At 47.6% G+C, this 26,051-nt stretch overlaps 1 protein-coding gene across 2 annotated transcripts; it reads left to right on the forward strand.

The window, feature by feature from the left end:
• Nucleotides 1-1,647: 1,647 nt before the first annotated feature.
• On the forward strand, nt 1,648-24,423 carry fam135a (family with sequence similarity 135 member A). Of its 2 annotated transcripts, none has more exons than XM_063008267.1 (20): nt 1,648-1,745; nt 3,245-3,373; nt 4,505-4,584; nt 4,858-5,068; nt 5,206-5,379; nt 5,812-5,938; nt 6,559-6,712; nt 8,844-8,921; nt 9,162-9,211; nt 9,895-10,053; nt 10,137-10,210; nt 10,298-10,452; nt 11,418-13,071; nt 13,152-13,309; nt 17,296-17,387; nt 17,580-17,677; nt 21,754-21,905; nt 21,981-22,091; nt 22,171-22,284; nt 22,362-24,423. In XM_063008267.1, the coding sequence occupies exons 2-20, from the start codon at nt 3,297-3,299 to the stop codon at nt 22,565-22,567; spliced, it is 3,924 nt and encodes a 1,307-aa protein (XP_062864337.1). In that variant the 5' UTR covers nt 1,648-1,745; nt 3,245-3,296; the 3' UTR covers nt 22,568-24,423. The 2 variants fall into 2 exon arrangements, with proteins under 2 accessions (XP_062864337.1, XP_062864338.1); XM_063008268.1 differs by having other exon boundaries at nt 9,898-10,053.
• Nucleotides 24,424-26,051: the final 1,628 nt, after the last annotated feature.

The raw sequence follows: 26,051 nt of genomic DNA on the forward strand, positions 1-26,051 counted from the left end.
TAGCTTAGCATTTTTCAATTAGCTTAATGCTTCAACTGCAAATAAACGATATATGAATATATTTTTGTGTTATTTTGTGTTCTAATCCCTTTAATGTATACAAATACACTCCTGTTTGGGGCCCCTGAGACCCCAGAACCTTTTTAATAGCTTACAAAATATCCTTAGCTTAGAATTTTTCGATTAGTTTGATGCTTCAACTGCAAATAAATGATATATGAATATATTTTTGTGTTATTTTGTGTTCTAATCCCTTTAATGTATACGTATAAACTCATGTTTGGGGCCCCTGAGACCCCAGGAGCCTCTTTAACAGCTTGCGAAACATCCTTAGCATTTTTTTTTATTATTAGCTTGATGCTTCACGACTGTTTGATACTTCTAATTGTATATAAACTGCAAATAAATGATATATTAATATATTTTTGTGTTATTTTGTGTTCTAATCCCTTTAATTGTATACAAATGCACTCCTGTTTGGGGCCCCTGAGACCCCAGAGCCTCTTTTAATGCTATCCTTAGCATTTTTTAAAATTATTTTGATGCTATTTCGGTACATAAGCCATGTCGGTTTACTCTGAACTGCCACTTACTGGATGTTTTTTTTCATATACATACTCGAACCAGTACGACACACGTTACCATGTTATTACCACGTCACTGTAATTGTGCCGAGAATGACCCACCTCCCAGAGATCAGCTGGTTAGTGGGGGGTCCTATAAGGGTTCCCTTGGGGCATCCGGATAAGCTACCAGGATTACTAATGATATAATATGCTGTTAGATCAATCAGGCATAACATTACGACCACCTCCTTACCATAGAGAAGCACTTTGTAGTTCTACAATTACTGACTGTAGTCTGTCTGTTTCTCTACATGCTTTGTTACCCCTTTTCACCCTGTTCTTCAATGGTCAGGACCCCCCACAGGACCCCCACAGGATCAGGTATTATTTAGGTGGTGGATGATTCTCGGCACTGCAGCGACACTGACATACACGGTGCTGGTGTGTTAGTGTGTGTTGTGCTGGTATGAGTGAGGTTTGAACACCTCACTGTCAGTGCTGGACTGAGAATAGTCCACCGACCGAATACATCCAGCCGACAGCGCCCCGTGGGCCGACTAGGTAGGAGTGGACAGTTAGTGGACAGCACAACACACACTTACACACCACCACCATGTATGTCAGTGTCACTGCAGTGCTGAGAATCATCCACCACCTAAATAATACCTGCTCTGTGGTGGGTCCTGACCATTGAAGAACAGGGTGAACAGGGGTAACAAAGCATGAAGAGAAACAGATGGACTACAGTCAGTAATTGTAGAGCTACAAAGTGCTTCTATATGGTAAGTGGAGCTGATAACATGGACAGTGAGTGTAGAAACAAGGAGTCACTGCCTGCTACTTGAGATGTTGTGACGTCACACTTGCGTCTTGCTTGCACTGTACTGTGCGGAACACTGTTAACTACCTGTACGGTATCCAGTCTCATCGTGGTTGTGTTGCGGGAATAAAAAAACGTCCCTTAATTGCAAGAATGCTTTAAAACAGATGAATTTAGGATGATATTTGGACGGAACAGGTTCGTCTCCTCTCAGCGTGCGGCGCTGAAGGTTCGTGATCCGAGCTGCTCCGCTGCTATGCGGGGAAGAGTCTCCGAGTGACCGCAGGACATACAGCAGAGCCTTCCGCTGCCTGGGTTAGACCGGAGCCCCGGACGGTATAGACGCGGTATGTATGTAGGTATGTATACCGCAAACCGACCGAAACCATCCGTTCTCTTTTGTTCGTCCCTGGTTTTGCATTTTAGACGCGAATGTGAACCGGAATGCAAAGCGGGTCTCATTTGGCTAACGCAGCTAGCCGCTTGCTATCCCGTTTCCCTTCCCTGTTTATCCTAAATTTGGCCAGAAATGAGCGAACTTGGTCAGTTTAGTTGTTCTACTATAACCAGACTAACGTGGGTGAGCTGACTAGGTCGGGTTGCTAGTCAGTCAGTCAATTTAACCCGGTTCTCTAGTTTGTTTTGCCTCAATATGGGTGCGATAAGCATTAACACAAGCTAACCCGAATGCTACGTGTATCTTTCCCACCCGTTTTCAGGTCAAATCAGTCCTTAATATTAATGGCGTGATCCTGGTAAAGTTCCACCAACAAGCGAATTAACTCATTTAGTCAAACCAGCACTAAATAAAACCACCCTGACATTCCAGTAACATCAACGACCATCTTTACCAGTGTGGCCACTCTGCATTTTAAGAAATCCCAAGATCTTACATCAAGAATCCTAAGATCTTACCACGGTAATCCTAAGATCTTGCCACAAAGTGATCCCAAGATCTTGTCACAAAACCCTTAAGATCTTGGCACAAAAGTGATCCAAGATCTTACCGCAAGAATCCTAAGATCTTACAGCAAGAATCCTAAGATCTTACCATGGTAATCATAAGATCTTGCCACAAAAATCCTAAGATCTTGCTGCAAAAATCATAAGATCTTGCCACAAAAGTGACCCCAAGATTTTGCCACAAAAGTGATCCCAAGATCTTACAGCAAGAATCCTAAGATCTTGTCACTAAAATCATAAGATCTTGCCACAAAAGTGATCCCAAGATCTTGCCACAAAAATCATAAGATCTTGCCACAAAAGTGATCCCAAGATCTTGCCACAAAAATCATAAGATCTTGCCAAAAAAGTGATCCCAAGATCTTGCCACAAAAGTGATCCCAAGATCTTGCCACAAAAGTGATCCCAAGATCTTGCCACAAAAGTGATCCCAAGATCTTGCCACAAAAATCATAAGATCTTGCCAAAAAAGTGATCCCAAGATCTTGCCAAAAAGTGATCCCAAGATCCTGCCACAAAAGTGATCCCAAGATCTTACAGCAAGAATCCCAAGATCTTGCCACAAAACCCTTAAGATCTTGTCACAAAAGTGATCCTAAGATCTTGACTTCAGGTTTCTTAGCTCATGTGGCTACAAGACAAACCCGAATCAACACCCCCACACCAGAAGATGTGATCATGACCTTGGACTCATCAGCCCATAGGACGTTGTTCCATGTTCTTTATAAGTTTGTACTAATTGTTGTGGCCGTATAGATGATTTTCTTCTATTTCAATGGGGGGCGTGTCTAGAGCGCAGGCAGGCCGGTCTAGCAGAAATAAACATCCCACCTAGATAAAAGACTTGGGCCACAATGACTACAACGACACTCAACTTCTGATTCTTTCTTCACAGTTATGCCGCGATTGACGTGAAGTTCGGCGTCCCTTGACATTCGAAGCCCAGCATGAGTGAGGTCCAGGCCACTGTGGAGTTCTCTGTGGAGCTTCACAAGTTCTACAATGTGGATCTGTTCCAGAGAGGGTAAGTGCGCCCCTTTACCCCCCCTCACCTCTCTTTGCTTCTCTTACTGCTACCAATAAAAGATCTGAACCTGTGATCTGAAACTATGTGAAGTATTTTTATAAAAGGAACTCATGTGATTCCGACCTCCCGGCGACGCCCGAGCGGGATACAAATCATGTCCGAGCACGAAGGGTTGAGGAGTAACCTGCACCGCATAGTTTAGTTACCGAAACAGGAATCTGACACACGCTCATGTTATACGCTAAGTATAACGTCATGTGAGGCTACAATATTAGTTTGGACGTGACTTTCTCACCTGCCAGTGCAAAGTAAAATTGACTGATCAGGGATCTTTACACCCAGTCAATCATCACTTGCTGCACCAAGTGGGCTTAAAACCCAGCTGGGTGCCGAGTTCCTTGACCTTCTGACCACCTGACTGGTCGTTAGTCTCAATTTCTAGGTTCTTTCTTTGTCTGGCTGATACGCAAAGGATTTTACCACAAAGATCCTGAGATTTTACCACAAAGATCCTGAGATTTTACCACAAAGATCCTGAGATTTTACCACAAAGATCCTGAGATTTTACCACAAAATCCTGCAATTTTACCACAAAAATCCTGTGATTTTACCACAAAAATCCTGTGATTTTACCACAAAAATCCTGAGATCTTATTACAAAAATCCTGAGATTTTACCACAAAAATCCTGTGATTTTACCACAAAAATCCTAAAATTTTACCACAAAAATCCTGAGATTTTACCACAAAAATCCTGAGATCTTACCACAAAAATCCTGAGATCTTACCACAAAAATCCTGTGATTTTACCACAAAACTCCTGTGATTTTACCACAAAATCCTAAGATTTTACCACAAAAATTGTAAGATTTTACCACAAAAAAAATCTGAGATCTTACCACAAAAATCCTGAGATCTTACCACAAAAATCCTGTGATTTTACCACAAAAATCCTGTGATTTTACCACAAAAATCCTAAGATTTTACCACAAAAATCCTAAGATTTTACCTCAGCACCCCTTGTTAGGTAATAATGTAATAATCGAAGAGAGGCTTTGACGGAGCGGGTAACGAACTAATGAACTCCTCACTACTGGCTCCGTTTTAACCTCCCGTTGTTGATTGACAGGTTCTATCAGATCCGCGGCGGTCTGAAGGTGCCGGCTCGGATCCCTCACAGGATAGAGGCCAGTCTTCTTCATCCCACTAGTAAGTCTTTTCAACCCTTTTTTTTTTTTTTTTTCAACTCAGACCTGGGCAGCAGGTCACTTTTTAACACAGCAGTGACCCCAAGCAAAGCACCAAAACGACACTGGACCAGCGAATCTCTGAATCCCTAATTATTTAATCCCCATCGGACATCCGTGGAGGGACCTGACCCGTGAAGGCAGCTCACAGACGGACCTCGGAAGGATTTGCCATAAATAATGGGACGGATCGCCCAAATCCACTTCATTTGTTTATATATTTATTTATTTGCAGATTCAGATCTGGCCTTCCCGGCATCGGTGCAGGGTGACGTGATCTCCAGCAAGACCTTCCAGATCCTCTACAAGAACGAGGAGATCGTCGTCAACGACGTCCTGGTGTTCAAGGCCATGATGCTGTTGGACGAGAGGAAGGTGGAGGAGTCTCTGAACGAGATGGACTTTCAACTCTCTCTGGAGCTCTACTTCACAGACGGCGACTACACGTACGCAGTTTGAATCTGCTAATAATGTTATGGATTGTAGATGGTAAAACCCCCAGGTCGCCGCTGTCGGGCCCTTGAGCAAGGCCCTTAAACCTCAGGACGAACCAGGACTCACTGACGTTTTCTTCCCCCCTCAGGCCGGAGGATCCCGGCTCCCTGCAGAGCATCAGCAGCCGGACCCTGCGCCTGCACTTCAACCTCCACCGCGGCCTCCACCACCACATCAACGTCATGTTCGACTACTTCCACCTCTCCGTGGTCTCGGTCAGCGTCCACGCCTCGCTGGTGGCGCTGCACCAGCCGCTCATCAGGTACGTACCTCGGGAGGCGGGGGAGATCGAAGTAAAACCGGCATGAGACTTGTATCCATAGTAACTAATTCTGACCGGATACGATCTCAGCGATTACTGGCGAGGTTAAGGGCCTCGCTCAAGGGCCCGACCCTGGCTCCGGGAACCGCCTGCTTAACAGTGCAGTACTTCTGACCATCAGAATCTCCCAGTCGCTTCTTTTCACCCGCCATCGGCTAGTCGTGTTTGTGCCGAAATTGGAACCCAATCGTGTACGAGGAGGGCGTACGTCCGCCCGACAGGCGCTCCCTCCGACCCCGTCCTTTGGTGGACTTTCCAGTCCGGTCTTGATTTTTTCGTGGCCGATTTTGACCGCCAACCCTCTAGGGGGCGCCCAGCCACCCAGTAGCTGTAATATTTCATCCACCCCGCTCCGTTCTCTCTCTCTTGCAGTTTCCCCCGGCTGGTTAAGAGCACCTGGCTGAACCGTAACGCGCCGGCGCCCTGCAAGGACTCCACCGTCCCCGTCCTGGAGAGTGTGGTGTTCGGCAGCGGCTACGTCAAGCAGCTGTCCTCGGATGTAAGCCTGGTTTAACACACACACACACACACACACACACACACAGACACAGATACTAAAAAGAAACAGCGTTATTGGATCATCACAAAAGCAAAGAAGCTGGACAGGGTGCGTCTCTCCGTACACAAAGCTGATCCACATATGAACTCGCCTAGTGCAGGTGAAAGGAAGGAGGGGGCGTGTCTTAGTCACGGCTCTCCTCAGTCAGAGTGGAGGTCAACATCAGTACCGAGGAAGCGTAGCGCAATCAGGTAATCGGATACGACTGAATTGGGAGGGAAACAATACGGACAGAAGTATTTGGACACTCAAACACACCCACACCTAAGACTAAAGAGGCATAAATTCCCACAGGCAAGCGAGTAAAAAAGAGGATGGTGCCGCCATATTAAATGCTCGCGGTTTCGGAATGGGGGTCTCCGTCGAGCTCGTTGTAAGGTGTCCGGATACTTTTGGCCGTATGGTGTATACGTGCACAACGAGAGTTATCTACCAGCGTAGCCCAGAAGCAAGGTAACGGTAAGGGGTGTTGGGGTAATAAAAGCTGTTAAACAGGTGCCGTGGTTGGCTCTTGCTGAAATGAGGCACCTAAAGTTCACGGACGCCTTGATATTTTGCAGGGTAAGAGCTTCGTGGTGACGGATCAGTGCCTGCAGCACGCCTTCACCCTGCACCACAGCCTCTGCGCCAGCCTGCTGCTGGCCTACCACGGCCTCCACGAGTACTTCGCCGCCCTCGTCAGGAGCGTCCCTTCGTCCCCCCTCCTGGACCTTGGTACGTTAGTTTTGTGGCTTTGCTCATATTTACAAAAAATGTACAATACAGGACCCGAAGGTTGGGGGGTAGTCCAGAAGACTCCTTTGTGACTCCGTGGACTAGAATGCTCACAGTGGGAGCCTAGTTGGTAGATCTTTGGGCTGTCGACCAGAAGATTGTCGGTTTGAATCCAGGCTATGCAGGCACCGTTGGGCCCTTGAGCAAGGCCCTTAATTCCGTCTGCTCCAGGAATGCCATCCAGGCAGAAGGCTGAGCCTGCGCTCTGGTAGAGTGCAATGAGAATTATTTACCAGCATAGCCCAGAACTAAGGTAACGGTTAGGGGTGTTGTGGTCCTTAACAAGCCAGAGGAGAAGCACGGGTCACTGCCGCCATACTGCCCGAGTCTAGACCCGGGTCATGAACTAGCTGGGTAATTTCCTAGATTGCATACTGGCGCATCAACTCAGCCGTGACCTCATGCTGAAGCGAACCATTGGAAGACTCCACCACTTGTCGCAAAGCCCCTTGTCAGAGAGCCTGCGCCGTTATCTGAGGTCCGAGGATCCTCGTTTCCAGTGGGATCCACTCGGGGACGGTCCAAGTTGACAATACCTCGGCTCTCTAGTTACCTCAGGCGGTCGAGTCTTCGCCAGAGCTGGGCGCCTACACGGACAACGTTAGGCTCATCGATCGAGGGAGGGTGCCGGAAGGGGATATCTCAAAACTGATGCAATAAGACCTCTAAGGGTGCATAGAGACAGGGGGTAATGGGGATCAGGGTGTGTCTCTACGTACACAAGAGTAGAGCAGGATGCTGGCAGGCTCTCCATGGGACGGAGATAAGGGCGACGGTTTGACGACCAAGACCAGGCCGAGTGGAAGATCTTAAGAGAGATGCAGCCGGTGCTTGTCGTCCCTGAACGGCTCCTACTTTGGCGAAGAGTGGAAGCCAACGAGCGGAACCTTCGATGGCTCAGAAGGGAACTAAGGGAACGAATCAAATCCCATCGTCGGAGAGGCTGCGCCGTTATCCGAGGTCCGAGGATCCTCGTTTCCGTTGGGATCCGACTCGGGGACGGTCCAAGTTGACAATACCTCGGCTCTCTAGTTACCTCAGGCGGTCGATCGAGAGTCGACTTTTTTGAGCTGGGCGCCTACATCGAGGGAGGATCGAACGAGCAGACCCTTCGATGGCTCAGAAAGGAACTAAGGGAACTAATCAAATCCCCTGTCTGAGAGCCTGCGGGATCAGGGTGTGTCTCTCCGTACACAAGAGTAGAGCGGGATGCTGGCAGGCTCTCCATGGCACGGAGATAAAGGACGCCCTGGCTCTTCAAGACGCCCTCTGTTATGACCCAGGAGTGGAAGATCTTAAGAGATGCAGCCCTTGCGAGTCGTCTCCGATTGGCTGCTACGAGCAGAAACTTCGAAGACTCTAAAAGGGAACTAATAAAATCGGCGCCACCTGGTTTCTTCGTGTATGTTGGCAAACGCGAGATCAGCAGTTCAGATCCGTTGGTTTCTTTTGGCGAACGCTCGGCCTGGCCTCTCGATCGCAGATACGCTTACGACAGATGATAAGGAAGTCCCTGAAGGTGCAGGAAGCAAGAAGGTGTCCTACCTGTCCTAACTTCTTTTTGTTGAAATTATTTTACTTTTTTTGGAATGTGTTGCAATATTTTTAAGCCTATAGATTGTTTACATTTCATAAATATAAATATGTTGCACGTTGCTGAATAGCAACCCCCCCATCAGGTTGTTTACTGGAACTCCCTCTAATGAGTAGGAATGCACAGATCCGAACCGGGCTGTTCGAATCAGACCGATCATTTCCCCCCCGATTTAGTCATATCCCATTCCCCGATTTGTATTTCCGACTTCTGTTCACCCGGCAGTTCCGTATGGAGATCTGTATAGCGCACGGAGAGTCGCGCACCGACCCCCGTGATCCCTCGCCTGCCTCAGACCAGCCAATCGTTTTACAGAGCGTAAATAATAATAAAAAAACAGGATCGGTGCAGGCCTACTCATCAGACCACTGTACTTGAACACGCACTCGTTAGCAGCCATCGCTAACCTCGCTAGCTTGGCGTGTCCCGAGCTGGTATTCATTTAAACATGCCTATATGTTGAAATCCCACCACTAGCCAAAAGCAGCATGCAGGTCCTTTACGAGCGGGTACTGAGAAGACCTTTCCCCCGAGGCCAGAGACACGCCCGCGTAGGTACGTCAGCTGACCGTCAACCTCTTCCCGCTCGCCTTGTCTTTTTTTCTTCCCTTCCTTAGAGAAGCTCTTGTATCGAGGTCGGGGTTCAGAACCTGGACAGTCTCTTATTTTTCTGCTCTGCTGCTACGTTCTCTTCATTCCTAGCTCTAGCTCTAGCGCTAGCTCTTTCTGGTAGATCTCACTTGTGTAGCGCTAATCTCTGTGACGCTCCTCACGGATTTTAAAACCTCTTTGTAGAAAAACTGGACGTGGAGGCGCGTCTTCAAGAGCTTTGCGAACAAGTCAAGGTACGTTGAGGAATATTTTCCCTACTTTGCTTTATTATTGGTAAGAATTGTGGATGTGAAGGTGGGAGGGACCTCGTAGACCGTTTAGGGAAGGCCCTTTCCTGTTCCAGCATGACTGTGCCCCCTGTACCCTAACCCTAACCCAGCCCCACTGCTCTTTAGAGCTTTAGAATGAATCGGAACGTCAACCGAGGCTTTCTTTCTGAGGAACGCTCTTCATCCGCCAATCAGGGCCCTTACACAGCGTGTGAAGACCCCACCCACGTATTCCGGTCATCCCGCCCTAGCCTAGCAGAAGCGTGTCTGCTGCAGGCACTGCCGATTATGCCTGCTAGATGGCGCCCAGTCGACCGGTGGCAAGGCGAGTTTGGAACCGAGGGGTTCAGAATCTCGGCGCTGGTGTGCTAGCGGAATATCTCGCTGTGCCTCCAAAATGGGATGTCCAGCAAGCTCACGGTCAGGCATCCGAATACTTTTGATTATATAGTGTAACGTTACCTTTCAGTACTAGCCATCCTACACTCCCGAGACGAGGGCGTGTCTAAATTCTCAGATCACCTGAAATGCTCCCAACCGAGGCGCCTCAATCCTAAGTGATAATCTGACCGATTCCTATAGTTCATATTAGAATCCTCTCTCATGATTGGTCACTCTCTCGTCCGCGCCTGCGTGGCGTCCCGCAGCAGAAGGCCGACAGCCCGGACGAGCTGGCCGAGACGGTCAACATGAACCTGGCCCAGCTGTGCTCGCTTCTCATGGCTCTGTGGGGCCAGTTCCTGGAGACGGTCTCTCTCCGGCAGGACGTGTCGACCCTGCTGGCCCGGGAACATCACACCCTGAGGGTAAGTGAGCCAAAAAAAGATGGATCGCAGAGAAAGATAAGGGATAATCGGGGAGTTGTAAATGATATGTCGTGAATGTGCAGGTGCAGAGGTTCGCCGAGGCTTTCTTCTGCCTGGAACACCCACGACAGGACGCCCTGGCCTTCCAGGAGCTTCAGTGAGTAGCCGCGTACAGTCTGTACTACAGGCGGAACCGAGTGCGCAGGTTTATTAACGCTGTTTATTCGTTTTTGTACGTGGACAGCGCACACAGCCACCAGCAGATGACCGGAGCCATCAAGAACTCGTCGTACTTCCTCTCCCTGCCGCCGCTTCCCGTGGAGTGCGTAGAGCTCGACGGGGACGTCGGCTCGCTGCCCGTCATCTTCGAGGACCGCTATCTGGAGTCCGTCACCGAGGGTTCGTTTTGTTTGTGCATCTGGGTGGCGTCTTTTCCACTTGCTGTCCACTTAATTTTGGAGGAAAGGGGGTTTCTTCAGAATGGTCGACCTTCCTTCGTCGATAGTAGTAATTTGCCACAGTCGATTCGTACCAGGCGCCAGTGAGTAACCGGTCGATTCCTTGTCCTTACTCGGACCGGCGTCAGCGGGTACTCCTGTGAGCGCCGCTTCAAATTCGGTTCTTATCAAATTCTCTGAAGTACGAGGAACCACCATCAGCCCGACATCTAACACATCCCTCACCCTGATATGTTTTATCTCATCAGTGTACAGTTTTACTACCGTCCTTATACCTAAATAAGTCTTTAGATGACCCTAGTGCTCTTAATAACACAATTTAGTCATAACCTACGTCCGTTAGAGGCGTACACAAGGAGCAGAACTGTGCGCCTCCCTTTATACTGCTCTAGTCAAATCACATTGAGTGTTGGACTTTGGAACCTCCATTCTGTGCTGACTTTTGTTTCTTATGTGCTTACGACAGCCGGGTTGCTTATCTCTGTACTTTAGACTCCCAAACTGTCCTTGAGTGGCGCAGCAGTCTAATAATCCAACCCACCGCCACAGAGAGGGGGTCCTACCAGCCTGGCTGGTGTCTGAGGGAGGGTGGTTGGACAGGACAGGGTTGCCTGTTATTCCCGCTGAAACGAATCCTGGTGTCCGTGTTAAGTGTAGACATTTTTTTTTATATACAAGACCATAGCCATGATTTAAACATTGTGTGATGGGGGGGGGGGATCTACCAGGGCGTGTGTGTGTGGGTGGGGGGGGGGGGGGATATGTTGATTTAAAAGTGGGGGGAATTTTGGTGGGGGGGCGTGTCCCCCAATAGATATTGTGATCACTGCCTTGGTTCAATTTTAAAATCTTCCTTTTGTTGTTTGTTTATTTTTGTTTGCCCCCCCCCCCCCCCCCCCCCCGAAGACTGTGACGGTCCGTGGCTGGGCGGGCACAGCGCGACCAGGAGCGGCTCCGGCTCATCCAAATCCGATAAACCCCAACCGAAGGAGCCAAGCTCCGGCGCTGCAGGTGCCCTCAGTCCTCTCCAGGAACCGCGTCACGCCGCCCAGGCCGTCAGCTGGCACGAGGAGAACGAGCCGCCTTACAAATCCAAGGCCAGATCGATCAAGCTGAAGAAGAACGGCAAGGCGGAGAACTCCAAGAAGATGATCAAACAGAGCTCCAAGGACTCGGTGATCCTGACGGGGTACAAGCACCTCAAGGTGTCTAACGACGAACCGGGCGGGAGGTCGAAGGATGGCGAGCCTCAGGGGAACCACAATGACGTTTCGGCAAGTCTCTTGACGCAACGTCTTACGAACGACACTACCGCGCAGAAGGACGGTTTCTCGAGTCATTCAAGTCCGCATGCGCAGACCACCGGTCAGGCAGCCAAGTTCGCCGCCGTCCCTGTCGGGACCCAAAAAATTCACGTCCAGAACTCCTACCACAAAGAACCGGTCACCGCTCCCTTTCCCTTCCCCGGAGACGTCCCGGAGATCACACAGACGGAATGCTGCGAGGCTGAGCTTCGAAGCTGGGAGAGTCGGGGGCCGGAGACCTCGAGGGGTCACTGCATGCCGAACGCGTCCCCGCGCCTCTCGGACTCGGGCGTCGAAAGCGAGCCCAGTTCCGCCACAAAGCTGGCACCAGAGGCGCAAACCGCGTCCACCTTCCTTGAGGTAAATTCCGAATGGTTCCAATCACCGGTGGCCCTGAAGCCGCCCCAACTCAGCCCCGCGTCCAAGGGGTCAGGCGTACCGGAGGCGCCGAACTTCGAGAGCACGAGCGGCGTGAGCGGCGTGCAGTCCTCGTTGACCTCCATAAACTCCCTCCCGTCTGACGAGGACGCAGACGGCGAGGCTCTCGACCGGAAATGCAGTGCCATCGTGCAGGAGCAGACGCTGGTCTTCTCTGAGGGAGCTGATATCTCCCTTCCCGCCGTCCCCGCTAGCCACGTTGTCGATCCAGCGCTCCATAAGGATGGAGCATCCGTTCCCCTGTCCTTCTTCGAGTCTCACAAAGAGGAAGGACCTGACGTCCGCCTCCCTGCTCTCTCAGTTAGATCATCGGCTCACCGAGGAGCCTTCCCGAACCATCCTGTGGATCCAGTTCTCCATAAGGTCGAGGCTACCCAGATATCTGAGTCTGCGCTCTTTGAACCCCGGTTTGAAGAAGACTCAAAATTAATCCCAGTTCCCGGTGCTCCCGGGACAGACTCGGTGCATAAAGGTTTACTGGAGAATCACTCCGGTCCACGGTCCGGCCCCTGCGTTTTGGAGACCAGCCCCAAGAAAGGGGAAGAAGAGAACCACGAGATGATCGAGAACGGCTACTACGAGGACACAGACGGGGAAGTCTTCGTCAACGGTCTTCCAGAAGAAGAAAGGACGGACGAGGAGGCGAACAGGAGCGAGGCGGCCGAGTCTGGAGGTCTCAGTTGTAGTCGTTTGAGTTTGGACAGGCTTAGAAAGCCGTATTCGCCCTTGACCTGCCTGCAACCTCAACCCCAGGAGCAAGTGCTGACCAGAAGCGTTCAGCCCTGGTACAACAGCGCTCCTTCTGACCAGATGAGAGCGTAAGTCCTTAAATAGTTCGTACCGTTGTAGCTGTTTGGTTCTTCTGGGAATTACCGGGTAGTTCTGTGGTTTTTTTAAGGTTCGTACAAGCCAAAGAGGAACTGAAGCAGCTCAAGCTTCCCGGCTTCATGTACAGCGAGGTGATGGAGCTGGCCTCCACTGTACCATATTTCTGCCTGGATGAGGAGAAGTCTGACGAGGGGGTTCATCTCATCGTCTGTGTCCACGGTTTAGACGGTGAGGCCAGACATTTCTTCTTTTTTTTGGTTTCCGGTTCCATTTTAGCCCAACACAGCACAACACAGCACAACAGCACAACACAACACAACCCAACCCAACCCAACATAGCACAGCACAACACAACACAACACAGCACAGCACACAGGGCTCTAGAGTGCGACCAATTTGGTCGCACATGCGACCTAATTTCTCAATGGTGCGACTAAAAAAAATCTCAGGTCGCACCGGTGCGACCAGCAGTTCAAGGGGAAAAAAGTCTCCGCTACTCTGAAAGTCTCCCCGTGGTTCAACAACAGACACACATTAGGCCCATATCATGGTCTAAACCAATCAGAGACAGTGAAGAGCGGGACAATATTGTATCGGTGATATGTGAGCGACATTCAGCTCAACCAATCAGAATGCAGCACCGGACGTTCAGTTAGTTTAGTTTTGTATATGAGACTCGCCGGACGGCCAAAGTATAAAAGTTCGGTTTCTGGAGCTAGGCAGTTTAAAGTGTTGTAACGCTTACTGAAGTCCTGACTAAACCGTTACAGTGAAGTCTACCTTGTCGTGTGCTTTTATTCCCACACATTCATCACCACACAGCAAGAGACCCGTAACAGTGGTGAGCCGACCCTCTAGTAGCAATAGGCTAATGCTAGTGGTTAAGTGCGACGATAGCGAAAGTAAAAACACAATAATATTTTCGTTAAGTAAAATATAAAAATAACTAAAAGACAGTGAAGTGTTAGAATACATGTAATCAAAATACACAATGAGTGCACCGCAATCGATTTTGGGAATCTGTGTAAAAGATCCAGTAAAGCCGATAATATAATGCACTTTATTTAAGATTACACTCTAACACTAGAGCCCCATACACACACACACACACACAAAAATAAAAAAAAACAATATATATATATACATACATACATACAGTCCTGCTCACCATTATTGGCACCCATGAAGTTTAAGTACATAATGTGGAATATCTCCTGGAAAAAAATGAATCAAGTGTAACAGCTTTTTTCTATAGGGAACTTGTGTTTGATACAAAAGAGCAAATGATAAACAACATTTAAAACAAACAACAATGGGAGAGAAAAAATAGAAAAACCTAAAGCTTGCTGTGGCACTGGTATTGGCACCCTTTACAGTAAATCAGTATGGAAACACATTTTGACTCACCTGTGCTAAATCACAAATGAGAATCACCTGTGATAAATTGTCAGTGCCCATGTGACATTAATTACCCAATGAATGATGACTTCAGTGTTTTAAAAAGCCACAAGTTATTCCCTGTTCCTTTGTCACAATGGTGAAGACAAAGGAGCTGTCTGAGGACATCAGAAGTGCTATTATTAGCAAACACAAGACCTCCAAAGGGTATAAGGCCATCTCCAAAGACCTTGGTATCCCTGTTTCAACAGTGCGCAATGTTATTAAGAAGTTTGCCAAGCATGGAACAGTCAAGAACCTCCCTGGACGTGGAGGGAAGAGGAAAATTGATGAGAGATGTCTTCGAAGGTTGGTGCGAATGGTGGAAAAAACACCATGTCAAACATCCAAAGACCTGAAGGCCAACCTGGAACAGTCTGGGGTCTTGGTTTCAACAAGTACCATACGGTGCACACTAAACCAAGCAGAGCTTTATGGGCGAAGGCCAAGAAAGAAACCATTGCTGAAGAAAAGACATAAAAAGGAACGACTCAACTTTGCCAAAGAGTACCTGGACAAACCACAATCCTTCAGGGAAAATGTTCTGTGGACCGATGAAACAAAAATAGAGCTTTTTGGCAATGCACACCAACAGTTTGTTTACAGACGGCGCAATGAAGCGTATAAGGAAAAGAACACCCTACCTACAGTTTAGCATGGTGGATGATCCATAATGCTGTGGGGCTGTTTTGCTGCGTCTGGTACTGGGGGCCTCGACCGTATCACAGGAATCATGAAATCGGAGAATTACCAAGAGATTTTAGAGCAAAATGTCCTACCCAGTGTAAGAAAACTTGGTTTGAGTCGAAGATCATGGGTCCTCCAGCAAGACAAAGACCCAAAGCACACATCCAAAAGCACGCAGGAATGGTTGAAAAGGAAGAAATGGACTGTTTTAAAATGGCCAGCAATGAGTCCTGATCTCAATCCCATTGAAAATCTGTGGGGTGAGCTGAAATCTGCCATTGGGAAAAAGAACCCTGCAAACATTCAAGAGCTCGAACAAACTGCAAAGGAAGAGTGGGAGAAAATACCAGCTAAGAAGTGCAAGAAGCTTATAGATGGCTACAAGAAACGTTTGGAGGCTGTCATCACTGCCAAAGGGTGTGCAACCAAATATTAAGGAGGGGTGCCTTTATTACTGCACATGCTGTTTTTTTCTGTTTCTTCTTTAAAATGACAACATGTAAGCTGAAAAACCATGTTCTTCGTTATATTACTTTGGACCTCCAATTAAAAAATCCTGATAATATAAATTTGGTACATTTCCATTTATTTCTGAAGATATTGTACAGGTTATGCAAAAAATGAAGGGGTGCCAATAATGGTGAGCAGGACTGTACATGAATAGATATACTCTATTATTATTGTTATAATTTTTATAATAGTGTACTATAATGAGATTATAATACTATAATTAACTGTAAAGAGCATGGGAAAACCATGGCCGTCAAAATTGTATTTGTGACTGGTTCTAATACATTTTGAATTGAAAGGATGAAAAGCACAATGCATCTATAAAACACATTACATGCCGCAGTAAATGCACTGCCCATGGGTCCCCTCTCCCCACTGCCTTTCAGCGGCAGACAGCAACAAACATCAACAGACGAGGCCATGTTGACCAGACTGTTATTTAATCATTTACAAGTCAATATTGCCTATATGGACAGCGAAAAAACAAGTGAACCTGTAAAACTAAGGTGTTAAATGCGATGCAGTTGAAAATTAGGGTGCACCTAACTTTTGTGCTGGTGCACCTAAGAAAAAAAGTTAGGCGCACCAGTGCAACCAGTGCAAAAAGTTAGTCTAGAGCCCTGGCACAACACAACCCAGCACAGCACAACACAACATAACACAGCACAACATATCACAACACAGCACAACACAGCACAACATAACACAGAACAACACAACCTAACACAACACAACCCAACACAGCACAACATAAAACACAGCACAACCCAACCCAACACAGCACAACATAACACAACCCAACACAGCACAACACAGCACAACACAGCACGACATAATACAACAAAGCACAACATAACCCAACACAGCACAGCACAACATAATACAACACAGCACAACACAGCACAACATAAAACACAGCACAACACAGCACGACATAATACAACAAAGCACAACATAACCCAACACAGCACAGCACAACATAATACAACACAGCACAACATAACACAGCACAACACAGCACAACACAGCACAGCACAACATAACACAGCACAACACAACACAACCCAACACAACACAACCCAACACAGCATAACATAAAACACAGCACAACACAACCCAACACAACATAAAACACAGCAGAACCCAACACAGCACAGCACAACATAACACAGCACAGCATAACATAATACAGCACAACACAGCACAGCACAACATAACAGCACAGCCCAACACAACACAGCACAACATAGCACAGCACAACATAACACAGCACAGCATAACATAACACAGCACAACACAGCACAGCACAACATAGCAGCACAGCCCAACACAGCACAACATAGCACAGCACAACATAGCACAGCACAACATAACACAGCACAGCATAACATAACACAGCACAACACAGCACAGTACAACACAACACAGCACAACATAACACAGCACAACATAATACAACACAGCACAGCACAACACAGCACAACACAACCTAATGAGGTTTGGTCAGACTTGGGGTCATGTGGTCGACACGCTTCTTCAGACTGGCACCAAACCTCCAAACCTGGATTTGTTCCCTACAGGCAACAGCGCAGATTTACGCCTGGTGAAGACCTACCTGGAACTCGGCCTGCCTGGAGCTCGGATCGAGTTCTTGATGTCGGAGCGAAACCAGGTAACCAACCAACCACCCACCCCCTACACCCCCCACACCCCCCGAGTTTATCTAAAACACTCTATAGCCAAAAGTATTCGGACAGCCGATCGTGATGGAGCTCTGTGAAGGCTCAGTAGAGGCCACTAGAGTGTCTCTAAGGGTGTCCATTACTTTTGACCACATATCGTAGGTTTTTTTTTATCGTTCCAGAATGACACCTTCGCCGACTTCGAGTCCATGACTGACAGACTGCTGGACGAAATTGTTCAATACATCCACATCTACAATCTCACAGTCTCCAGAATAAGGTAATTCTTCTTCCCCCTCACACTTAACACGATAAACCAGAGAGTACATTTAGGGGTCTGTCCGAAAACTTAGTGACCCACCCTGCTTGGGACCTGCACTGAGGGCGAGCGCACTGACTAGTTCACCTCCCGACGGCTGGGCTGTTTCTGCCACTCTCACCCTTGGTAGCCAATCAGGGTTGCGTAGACGCACAACCCAACACAATCCAACACTACACAACACAACACAACACAATCCTACACAACACAACACAACCCTACACAATCCTACACAACCCAACACTACACAACCCAACACAACACAATCCTACACAACACAACACAACACAACACAATCCTACACAACCCAACACAACACAATCCTACACAACCCAACACTACACAACCCAACACAACACAATCCTACAAAACCCAACACAACACAATCCTACACAACCCAACACAACACAATCCTACACAACCCAACCCAACCCAATCCTACACAATCCAACACAATCCTACACAACCCAACACTACACAACCCAACACAACACAATCCTACACAACACAACACAACCCTACACAATCCTACACAACCCAACACTACACAACCCAACACAACACAATCCTACAAAACCCAACACAACACAATCCTACACAACCCAACACAACACAATCCTACACAACACAACACAACCCTACACAATCCTACACAACCCAACACTACACAACCCAACACAACACAATCCTACAAAACCCAACACAACACAATCCTACACAACACAACACAACACAATCCTACACAACACAACACAACCCTACACAATCCTACACAACCCAACACTACACAACCCAACACAACACAATCCTACACAACACAACACAACACAATCCTACACAACCCAACACTACACAACCCAACACAACACAATCCTACAAAACCCAACACAACACAATCCTACACAACCCAACACAACACAATCCTACACAACCCAACACAACACAATCCTACACAACCCAACCCAACCCAATCCTACACAATCCAACACAATCCTACACAACCCAACACAACACAACACAACCCAACACAATCCTACACAACCCAACACAACACAATCCTACACAACACAACACAACACAACCCTACACAATCCTACACAACCCAACACTACACAACCCAACACAACACAATCCTACACAACCCAACACAACACAATCCTACACAACCCAACACTACACAACCCAACACAACACAATCCTACACAACCCAACACAACACAATCCTACACAACCCAACACAACACAATCCTACACAACCCAACACTACACAACCCAACACAACACAATCCTACACAACCCAACACAACCCTACACAATCCTACACAACCCAACACTACACAACCCAACACAACACAATCCTACACAACCCAACACAACACAATCCTACACAACCCAACACAACACAATCCTACACAACCCAACACTACACAACCCAACACAACACAATCCTACACAACCCAACACAACACAATCCTACACAACCCAACACAACACAATCCTACACAACACAATCCTACACAACCCAACACAACACAATCCTACACAACCCAACCCAACCCAATCCTACACAACCCAACCCAACCCAATCCTACACAATCCAACACAATCCTACACAACCCAACACAACACAACCCAACACAACACAATCCTACACAACCCAACCCAACACAACCCAATCCAACCCAACCCAACACTACACAACCCAACCCAACCCAATCCAACCCAACCCAATCCAACACAACACAATCCTACACAACCTAATACAACCCAACACTACACAACCCAATCCAACACAACCCAACACTACTCAACCCAACACAACACAATCCTACACAATCCTACACAACCCAACACTACACAACCCAATCCAACACAACCCAACACTACTCAACCCAACACAACACAATCCTACACAATCCTACACAACCCAACACTACACAACCCAACCCAATCCTACACAACCCAACACAACACAATCCTACACAATCCTACACAACCCAACACTACACAACCCAACACAACACAATCCTACACAATCCTACACAACCCAACACTACACAACCCAACCCAATCCTACACAACCCAACACAACACAATCCTACACAACCCAACACTACACAACCCAACACAACACAATCCTACACAACCCAACACAACACAACCCAACCCAATCCTACACAATCCAACACAATCCTACACAACCCAACACAACACAATCCTACACAATCCTACACAACCCAACACTACACAACCCAACACAACACAATCCTACACAACCCAACACAACACAACCCAACCCAATCCTACACAATCCAACCCAATCCTACACAACCCAACACAACACAATCCTACACAATCCTACACAACCCAACACTACACAACCCAACACAACACAATCCTACACAACCCAACCCAACCCAACCCAATCCAACCCAACCCAACCCAATCCAACACAACACAATCCTACACAACCTAATACAACCCAACACTACACAACCCAACACAATCCAACACAACCCAACACTACACAACCCAACACAACACAATCCTACACAATCCTACACAATCCTACACAACCCAACACTACACAACCCAACCCAATCCTACACAACCCAACACAACACAATCCTACACAATCCTACACAACCCAACACTACACAACCCAACACAACACAATCCAACACAATCCTACACAACCCAACACAACACAATCCTACACAATCCTACACAACCCAACACTACACAACCCAACACAACACAATCCTACACAACCCAACCCAACCCAACCCAACCCAACCCAATCCAACACAACACAATCCTACACAACCTAATACAACCCAACACTACACAACCCAACACAATCCAACACAACCCAACACTACACAACCCAACACAACACAATCCTACACAATCCTACACAATCCTACACAACCCAACACTACACAACCCAACCCAATCCTACACAACCCAACACAACACAATCCTACACAATCCTACACAACCCAACACTACACAACCCAACACAACACAATCCTACACAATCCTACACAACCCAACACTACACAACCCAACACAACACAATCCTACACAATCCTACACAACCCAACACTACACAACCCAACCCAATCCTACACAACCCAACACAACCCAACACAACCCAATCCTACACAATCCTACACAACCCAACACAACACAATCCTACACAACCCAACACAACCCAATCCTACACAATCCTACACAACCCAATCCTACACAATCCTACACAACCCAACACAACACAATCCTACACAACCCAACACAACACAATCCTACACAATCCTACACAACCCAACACTACACAACCCAACCCAATCCTACACAACCCAACACTACACAACCCAACCCAATCCTACACAACCCAACACAACACAATCCTACACAATCCTACACAACCCAACACTACACAACCCAACACTACACAACCCAACACAATCCTACACAACCCAACACTACACAACCCAACCCAATCCTACACAACCCAACACAACACAATCCTACACAATCCTACACAACCCAACACTACACAACCCAACCCAATCCTACACAACCCAACACTACACAACCCAACCCAATCCTACACAACCCAACACTACACAACCCAACCCAATCCTACACAACCCAACACAACACAATCCTACACAATCCTACACAACCCAACACTACACAACCCAACACTACACAACCCAACACAACCCAATCCTACACAATCCTACACAACCCAACACTACACAACCCAACACTACACAACCCAACCCAACCTAACACCCCCCCCTCCCTCGGATGGTAGCCAATCAATGTTGCGCAGACACTCGACCGGTTGATAGCATGGCTGCCGTTCTGAACAGTGAGCGGGCTAGGCTAGCGCTTTCTGTACGTTACCTCAAGCAAAGCTAGAGTCTTACCAGCAGGTGGTGGTGCGCTAACCAGACGACCCCCGTGACCCGTGTTCGTACCTCGTAATCTCACCTCGTGCTCTCTACCTCCCCCCCCTCCCCCAGCTTCGTGGGCCACTCCCTGGGGAATCTGATCGTCCGCTCGGTCCTGACGAGGCCCCGGTTCAAGTGCTACGTCAGCCGGCTGCACACCTTCCTGTCCCTGTCCGGGCCCCACCTGGGCACCCTGTACAACAGCTCGGCCCTCGTCAACACAGGTACGCCCGCCGTTCTGAGCCGCGCCCCGTTCCCAATCGATCCGCCCTGACCCGTCCGGGTCTCTTCTGCCCTAGGACTCTGGTTCATGCAGAAGTGGAAGAAGTCCGGGTCGCTCCTGCAGCTGACGTGCCGCGACCACTCGGACCCCCGGCAGACGTTCCTCTACAAGCTGAGCAAGAAAGCAGGTCAGGAGCGCGTCCCTTTTATTCCCGCCCTGTTCGGTGTTTAATCGTATGTGTGACGTCTTTATATCGCCGGGTTCAGGTCTGCAGTTCTTTAGGAACGTGGTGCTGGTGGGGTCGCTGCAGGACCGCTACGTGCCCTACCACTCGGCCCGTATCGAGATGTGCAAGACCGCCTTGAAAGACAAGCAGATGGGTGAGTGTGGGTTCGAATCCCCTTACGTTCGTCCGCTCGGAGCGTGAGCGTAACCTCCTCGTTCCTCGTCCGCCCAGGCCCCGTGTACACCGAGATGATCGAGAACCTGCTGGTCCCCGTGTTGCAGAACCAGAGCTGCAACCTGGTGCGCTACAACGTCATCCACGCGCTGCCCAACACCGCCAACTCGCTGATCGGCCGCGCCGCCCACATCGCCGTCCTGGATTCCGAGATCTTCCTGGAGAAGTTCTTCCTGGTGGCCGGGCTGAGGTTCTTCCAGTAGGGTTCCGGGACGGGAGGAGACGCACAAGGCACAAATACCTCAACGGACGTCCTCGATAACGGTTCACTACTTTTAATGGTTTTTATTTGATTTACGCTCCTGTAACTGTGGTGTCCAGCGGCTGCATTTTTGTACTGGTGTTTTATAAAGGCGTCCATTTTTAGTGCTTTACTTTATTAAGTGAGAATTTAAGGTTCAATTTTTATAGCGGTTTGACCACGCGGAGGGGTAACGCCCAGATCCAGAATACGCAGATCAGACGGGACCGTGAGCCGCCCTCGGAAACGACGGGTTCATGGGCGGCAGAGATGGTTTTAATCCACCACACACGGACGGACCAGCCGGTAAACGTCCCGGTACCGGAGACCAAAGCGCCTCCAGTGAGACTCGGCAGCTCGAGCCGTAACGCGAGTTTAAAAGTGAAACAGCGAGACTGGATTTGACGCTTATTCCACACTTGGTCTCGGCGGGCGGTCCTAACGTTTCGGCTCCTCTGCGTACGTCCCGATGACGTCCCGTGAAACCGCCCTCGGAAATGTCGGGCCGATGGCGGTTCCCGTTACGGTCGGCGGCGCTTGCGGGCCGGCGACGGGATCATGGGCGACAGAGATGGTTTTGATCCCGGGCGACGAGGCGAGCGTCGACTCCTGTAGCGCCTACGAGGGCCCCGGGACGAACTGCAGGATGATCCGCCACACGCGGACGGACCTGCCGGTAAACGTCAAAGCACCTCCAGTGAGACGGGCTGTTTGATACGAGGCGGTAAGAGCGACTCCGATTCTGAAGCTCGAGCCGTAACGCGAGTTTAAAAGTGAAACAGCGAGGCTGGATTTGACGCTTATTCCACACTTAGTCTCGGCGGGTGGTCCTAACGTTTCGGCTCCTCGGCGTTCGTCCCGATGACGTCCCGCGAAACCGTTCATCCCGGTGAACCGCCCTCGAAAATGTTGGGCTGATGGTGGTTCCTTCAACGGTCGGCGGCGCTCACGGGCCGGCGACGGGTTCATGGGCGGCAGAGATGGATTTAATCCACCACACACGGACGGACCTGCCGGTAAACGTCCCGGCACCAGACACCAAAGCTCCTCCAGTGAGACGGACTGTTTGATACGAGGCGATAAAAGCGACTCCGATCCTGATTCTCACGGTTTCTCAGAAGCTCGAGCCGCAACGCGAGTTTAAAAGTGAAACAGCGAGGCTGGATTTGACGCTTATTCCACACTTAGTCTCGGCGTTTGGTCCTAACGTTTCGGCTCGATCGCGTCCCGCTGAACACAAAACGTTCGGTTCGGTTCGGTTGGAGTATTTAGTGTTATTCGGTTAGTATTTTGATTCGTAGATGAGAAACCGTATGGTGTGGTGTTACTCGGCGCTTGTACGTAGGAAATTCTAATTTAAACAAAACGTCAACATCGTGAGTGAGTGTTTTATACTCGGTGTTTAACACACACCAGGTTTATGGATTTACTCTGTTTTCACACACACACTAAAAATATCGGTTCGACTCCAGACTCCAGACGATGTTCTTCACTACGGCACCGGTCGCTTTAATCTTTATTCTAATTTTAATCTCGGACTCCGCCCTGCTCCGTGACTGCCAGGTTCCGCTCTTTGTACTGACTCAGCACTGGAATCATGAAAGTACTACAGTACGCTCGATTGTTGCTCGGATGCGATGACGCTTAAACGTTCGGTTTCTTTACGGGGTGTTTATTTATACCTATGAATTGTATTTAAATGTAAATTCTCATTTTTTTTTTTTGTCATAAATGGAACATTCCTCGAATGTATAAAAAAAAATGTATATTTTTCCATTTTCTCCCTTTTCTTCGATAAAAACGTCGTTGTATCTTTAACACCGAGTCGTCTGATTTCTTTCGGTCTGCTGTCACTGTGACCTGTGACCACCGATGAAGGTCTAGAAGATGACCGACTCAAACAGCAGCAAATCAATGAATGAATAAATGTCGGAAGGTAAAGTGAATCATGGTGGCGCCCTCTTGTGGAACTACTAGTGAGTTGCAACAAGGTCATACTTGAGACGACGTCCTCTTGGAAAACAAAATGTATATTTATGATTTATGATTTATGAAAAGCTCTTTTGTGGGGTTTATTTTAACAGAACAATACATTTCATATTTATGATGGCGCCCTCTTGTGGCATTTGTGGAGATTTGTATCATTTTTTTAATGGGAATAAAATTATTACGTTGTGGCGCCCTCTTGTGGCACTTTTAGTGAGTCGCAACAAGGTCATACTTGAGACGGCTTCTTCTCGTGATCATGTTGGAAAATAAAATGTATATTTATGATTTATGATTTATGAAATGCCCTTATGTGGTGTTTATTTTCATGATGGCGCCCTCTTGTGGCACTTTTGAAGATTTTTTAATGGGAATAAAATTATTACGTTGTGGCGCCCTCTTGTGGCGTTTAATATGAATTTCAACCGCAAAGAATATTGTGATCGTGATGGAAAATAAAATAAGGCTTCATGATGGCGCCCTCTTGTGGCATTGTTGTGAGTTGCAACAAGGTCATACTTGAGACGGCGTCCTCTTGGAAAACAAAATGTATATTTATGATTTATAAAAAGCCCTTATGTGGTGTTTTTGGAGATTTGTAACACTTTTTAATGGAAATAAAATTATGTTGTGGCGCCGTCTTGTGGCTGTTTGAATGCATTTCGACAGCAAAGAATATTGTGATCGTGATGGAAAATAAAATGAGGCTTCATGGTGGCGCCCTCTTGTGGCACTTTTAGTGAGTTGCCACAAGCTCATACCTGAGACGGCGTCCTCCTGTGATAATGTTTTATCATTGATTTATGATTTATGAAATGCCCTTTTGTGGCGTTTATTTTAACAAAATAATACATTTCATATTTATGATGGCGCCCTCTTGTGGCATTTTTGGAGATTTATAACATTTTTTTAATATGAATAAAATTATTATTATGTTGTGGCGCCCTCTTGTGGCTGTTTAATGCATTTCAACAAGAAAATATTGGTGGCGCCAAGGACATACTTGAGACGACGTCCTCTTGTGATCATGTTGGAAAATAAAATGTATATTTATGATCTGTGAAATGCCCTCTTCAAGAGTGACCCGACTGAGTTTTTTTTCTATATATTTGCAATACATTAATTTCGTCATTCAAGCTTCCATGAATTCCTCAATTAACTTGTTTTTGATCATCACAAATCCTTATTTCAGTTTTATATTTTTTTACTTTTTTAATAAAAATCATTTTCGTATCACTACCCTTCTAATGCACAACATGGGTCTTGAATCTTGAATATGTCCAATACTATTTGCTTGCTAGCTGTTTACATATTCTTGTATAGATAGCTTTTATTAGCTAAGACAGCAAATACATGAATAACTGACAAATGTGCACATGAAAATATTCTTGAATGGATGAATATGGGTCATTTTCCACCCATGTTGTGCATCAATAAAATTATTACGTTGTGGCGCCCTC

This window comes from Trichomycterus rosablanca, chromosome 14, assembly GCF_030014385.1.
Source record: "Trichomycterus rosablanca isolate fTriRos1 chromosome 14, fTriRos1.hap1, whole genome shotgun sequence".
In the NCBI taxonomy this organism is placed as follows: Eukaryota; Metazoa; Chordata; class Actinopteri; order Siluriformes; family Trichomycteridae; genus Trichomycterus; species Trichomycterus rosablanca.

What these genes read in the sequence shown, in the direction of transcription:
- fam135a (XM_063008267.1), top strand. Translation starts at nt 3,297, where the DNA reads ATGAGTGAGGTCCAGGCCACTGTGGAGTTCTCTGTGGAGCTTCACAAG. An exon ending in CTGCACCAGCCGCTCATCAG is followed by an intron (nt 5,380 to 5,811) that starts GTACGTACCTCG and finishes TCTCTCTTGCAG; the next exon opens with TTTCCCCCGGCTGGTTAAGA. An exon ending in TGATGTCGGAGCGAAACCAG is followed by an intron (nt 17,388 to 17,579) that starts GTAACCAACCAA and finishes TTATCGTTCCAG; the next exon opens with AATGACACCTTCGCCGACTT.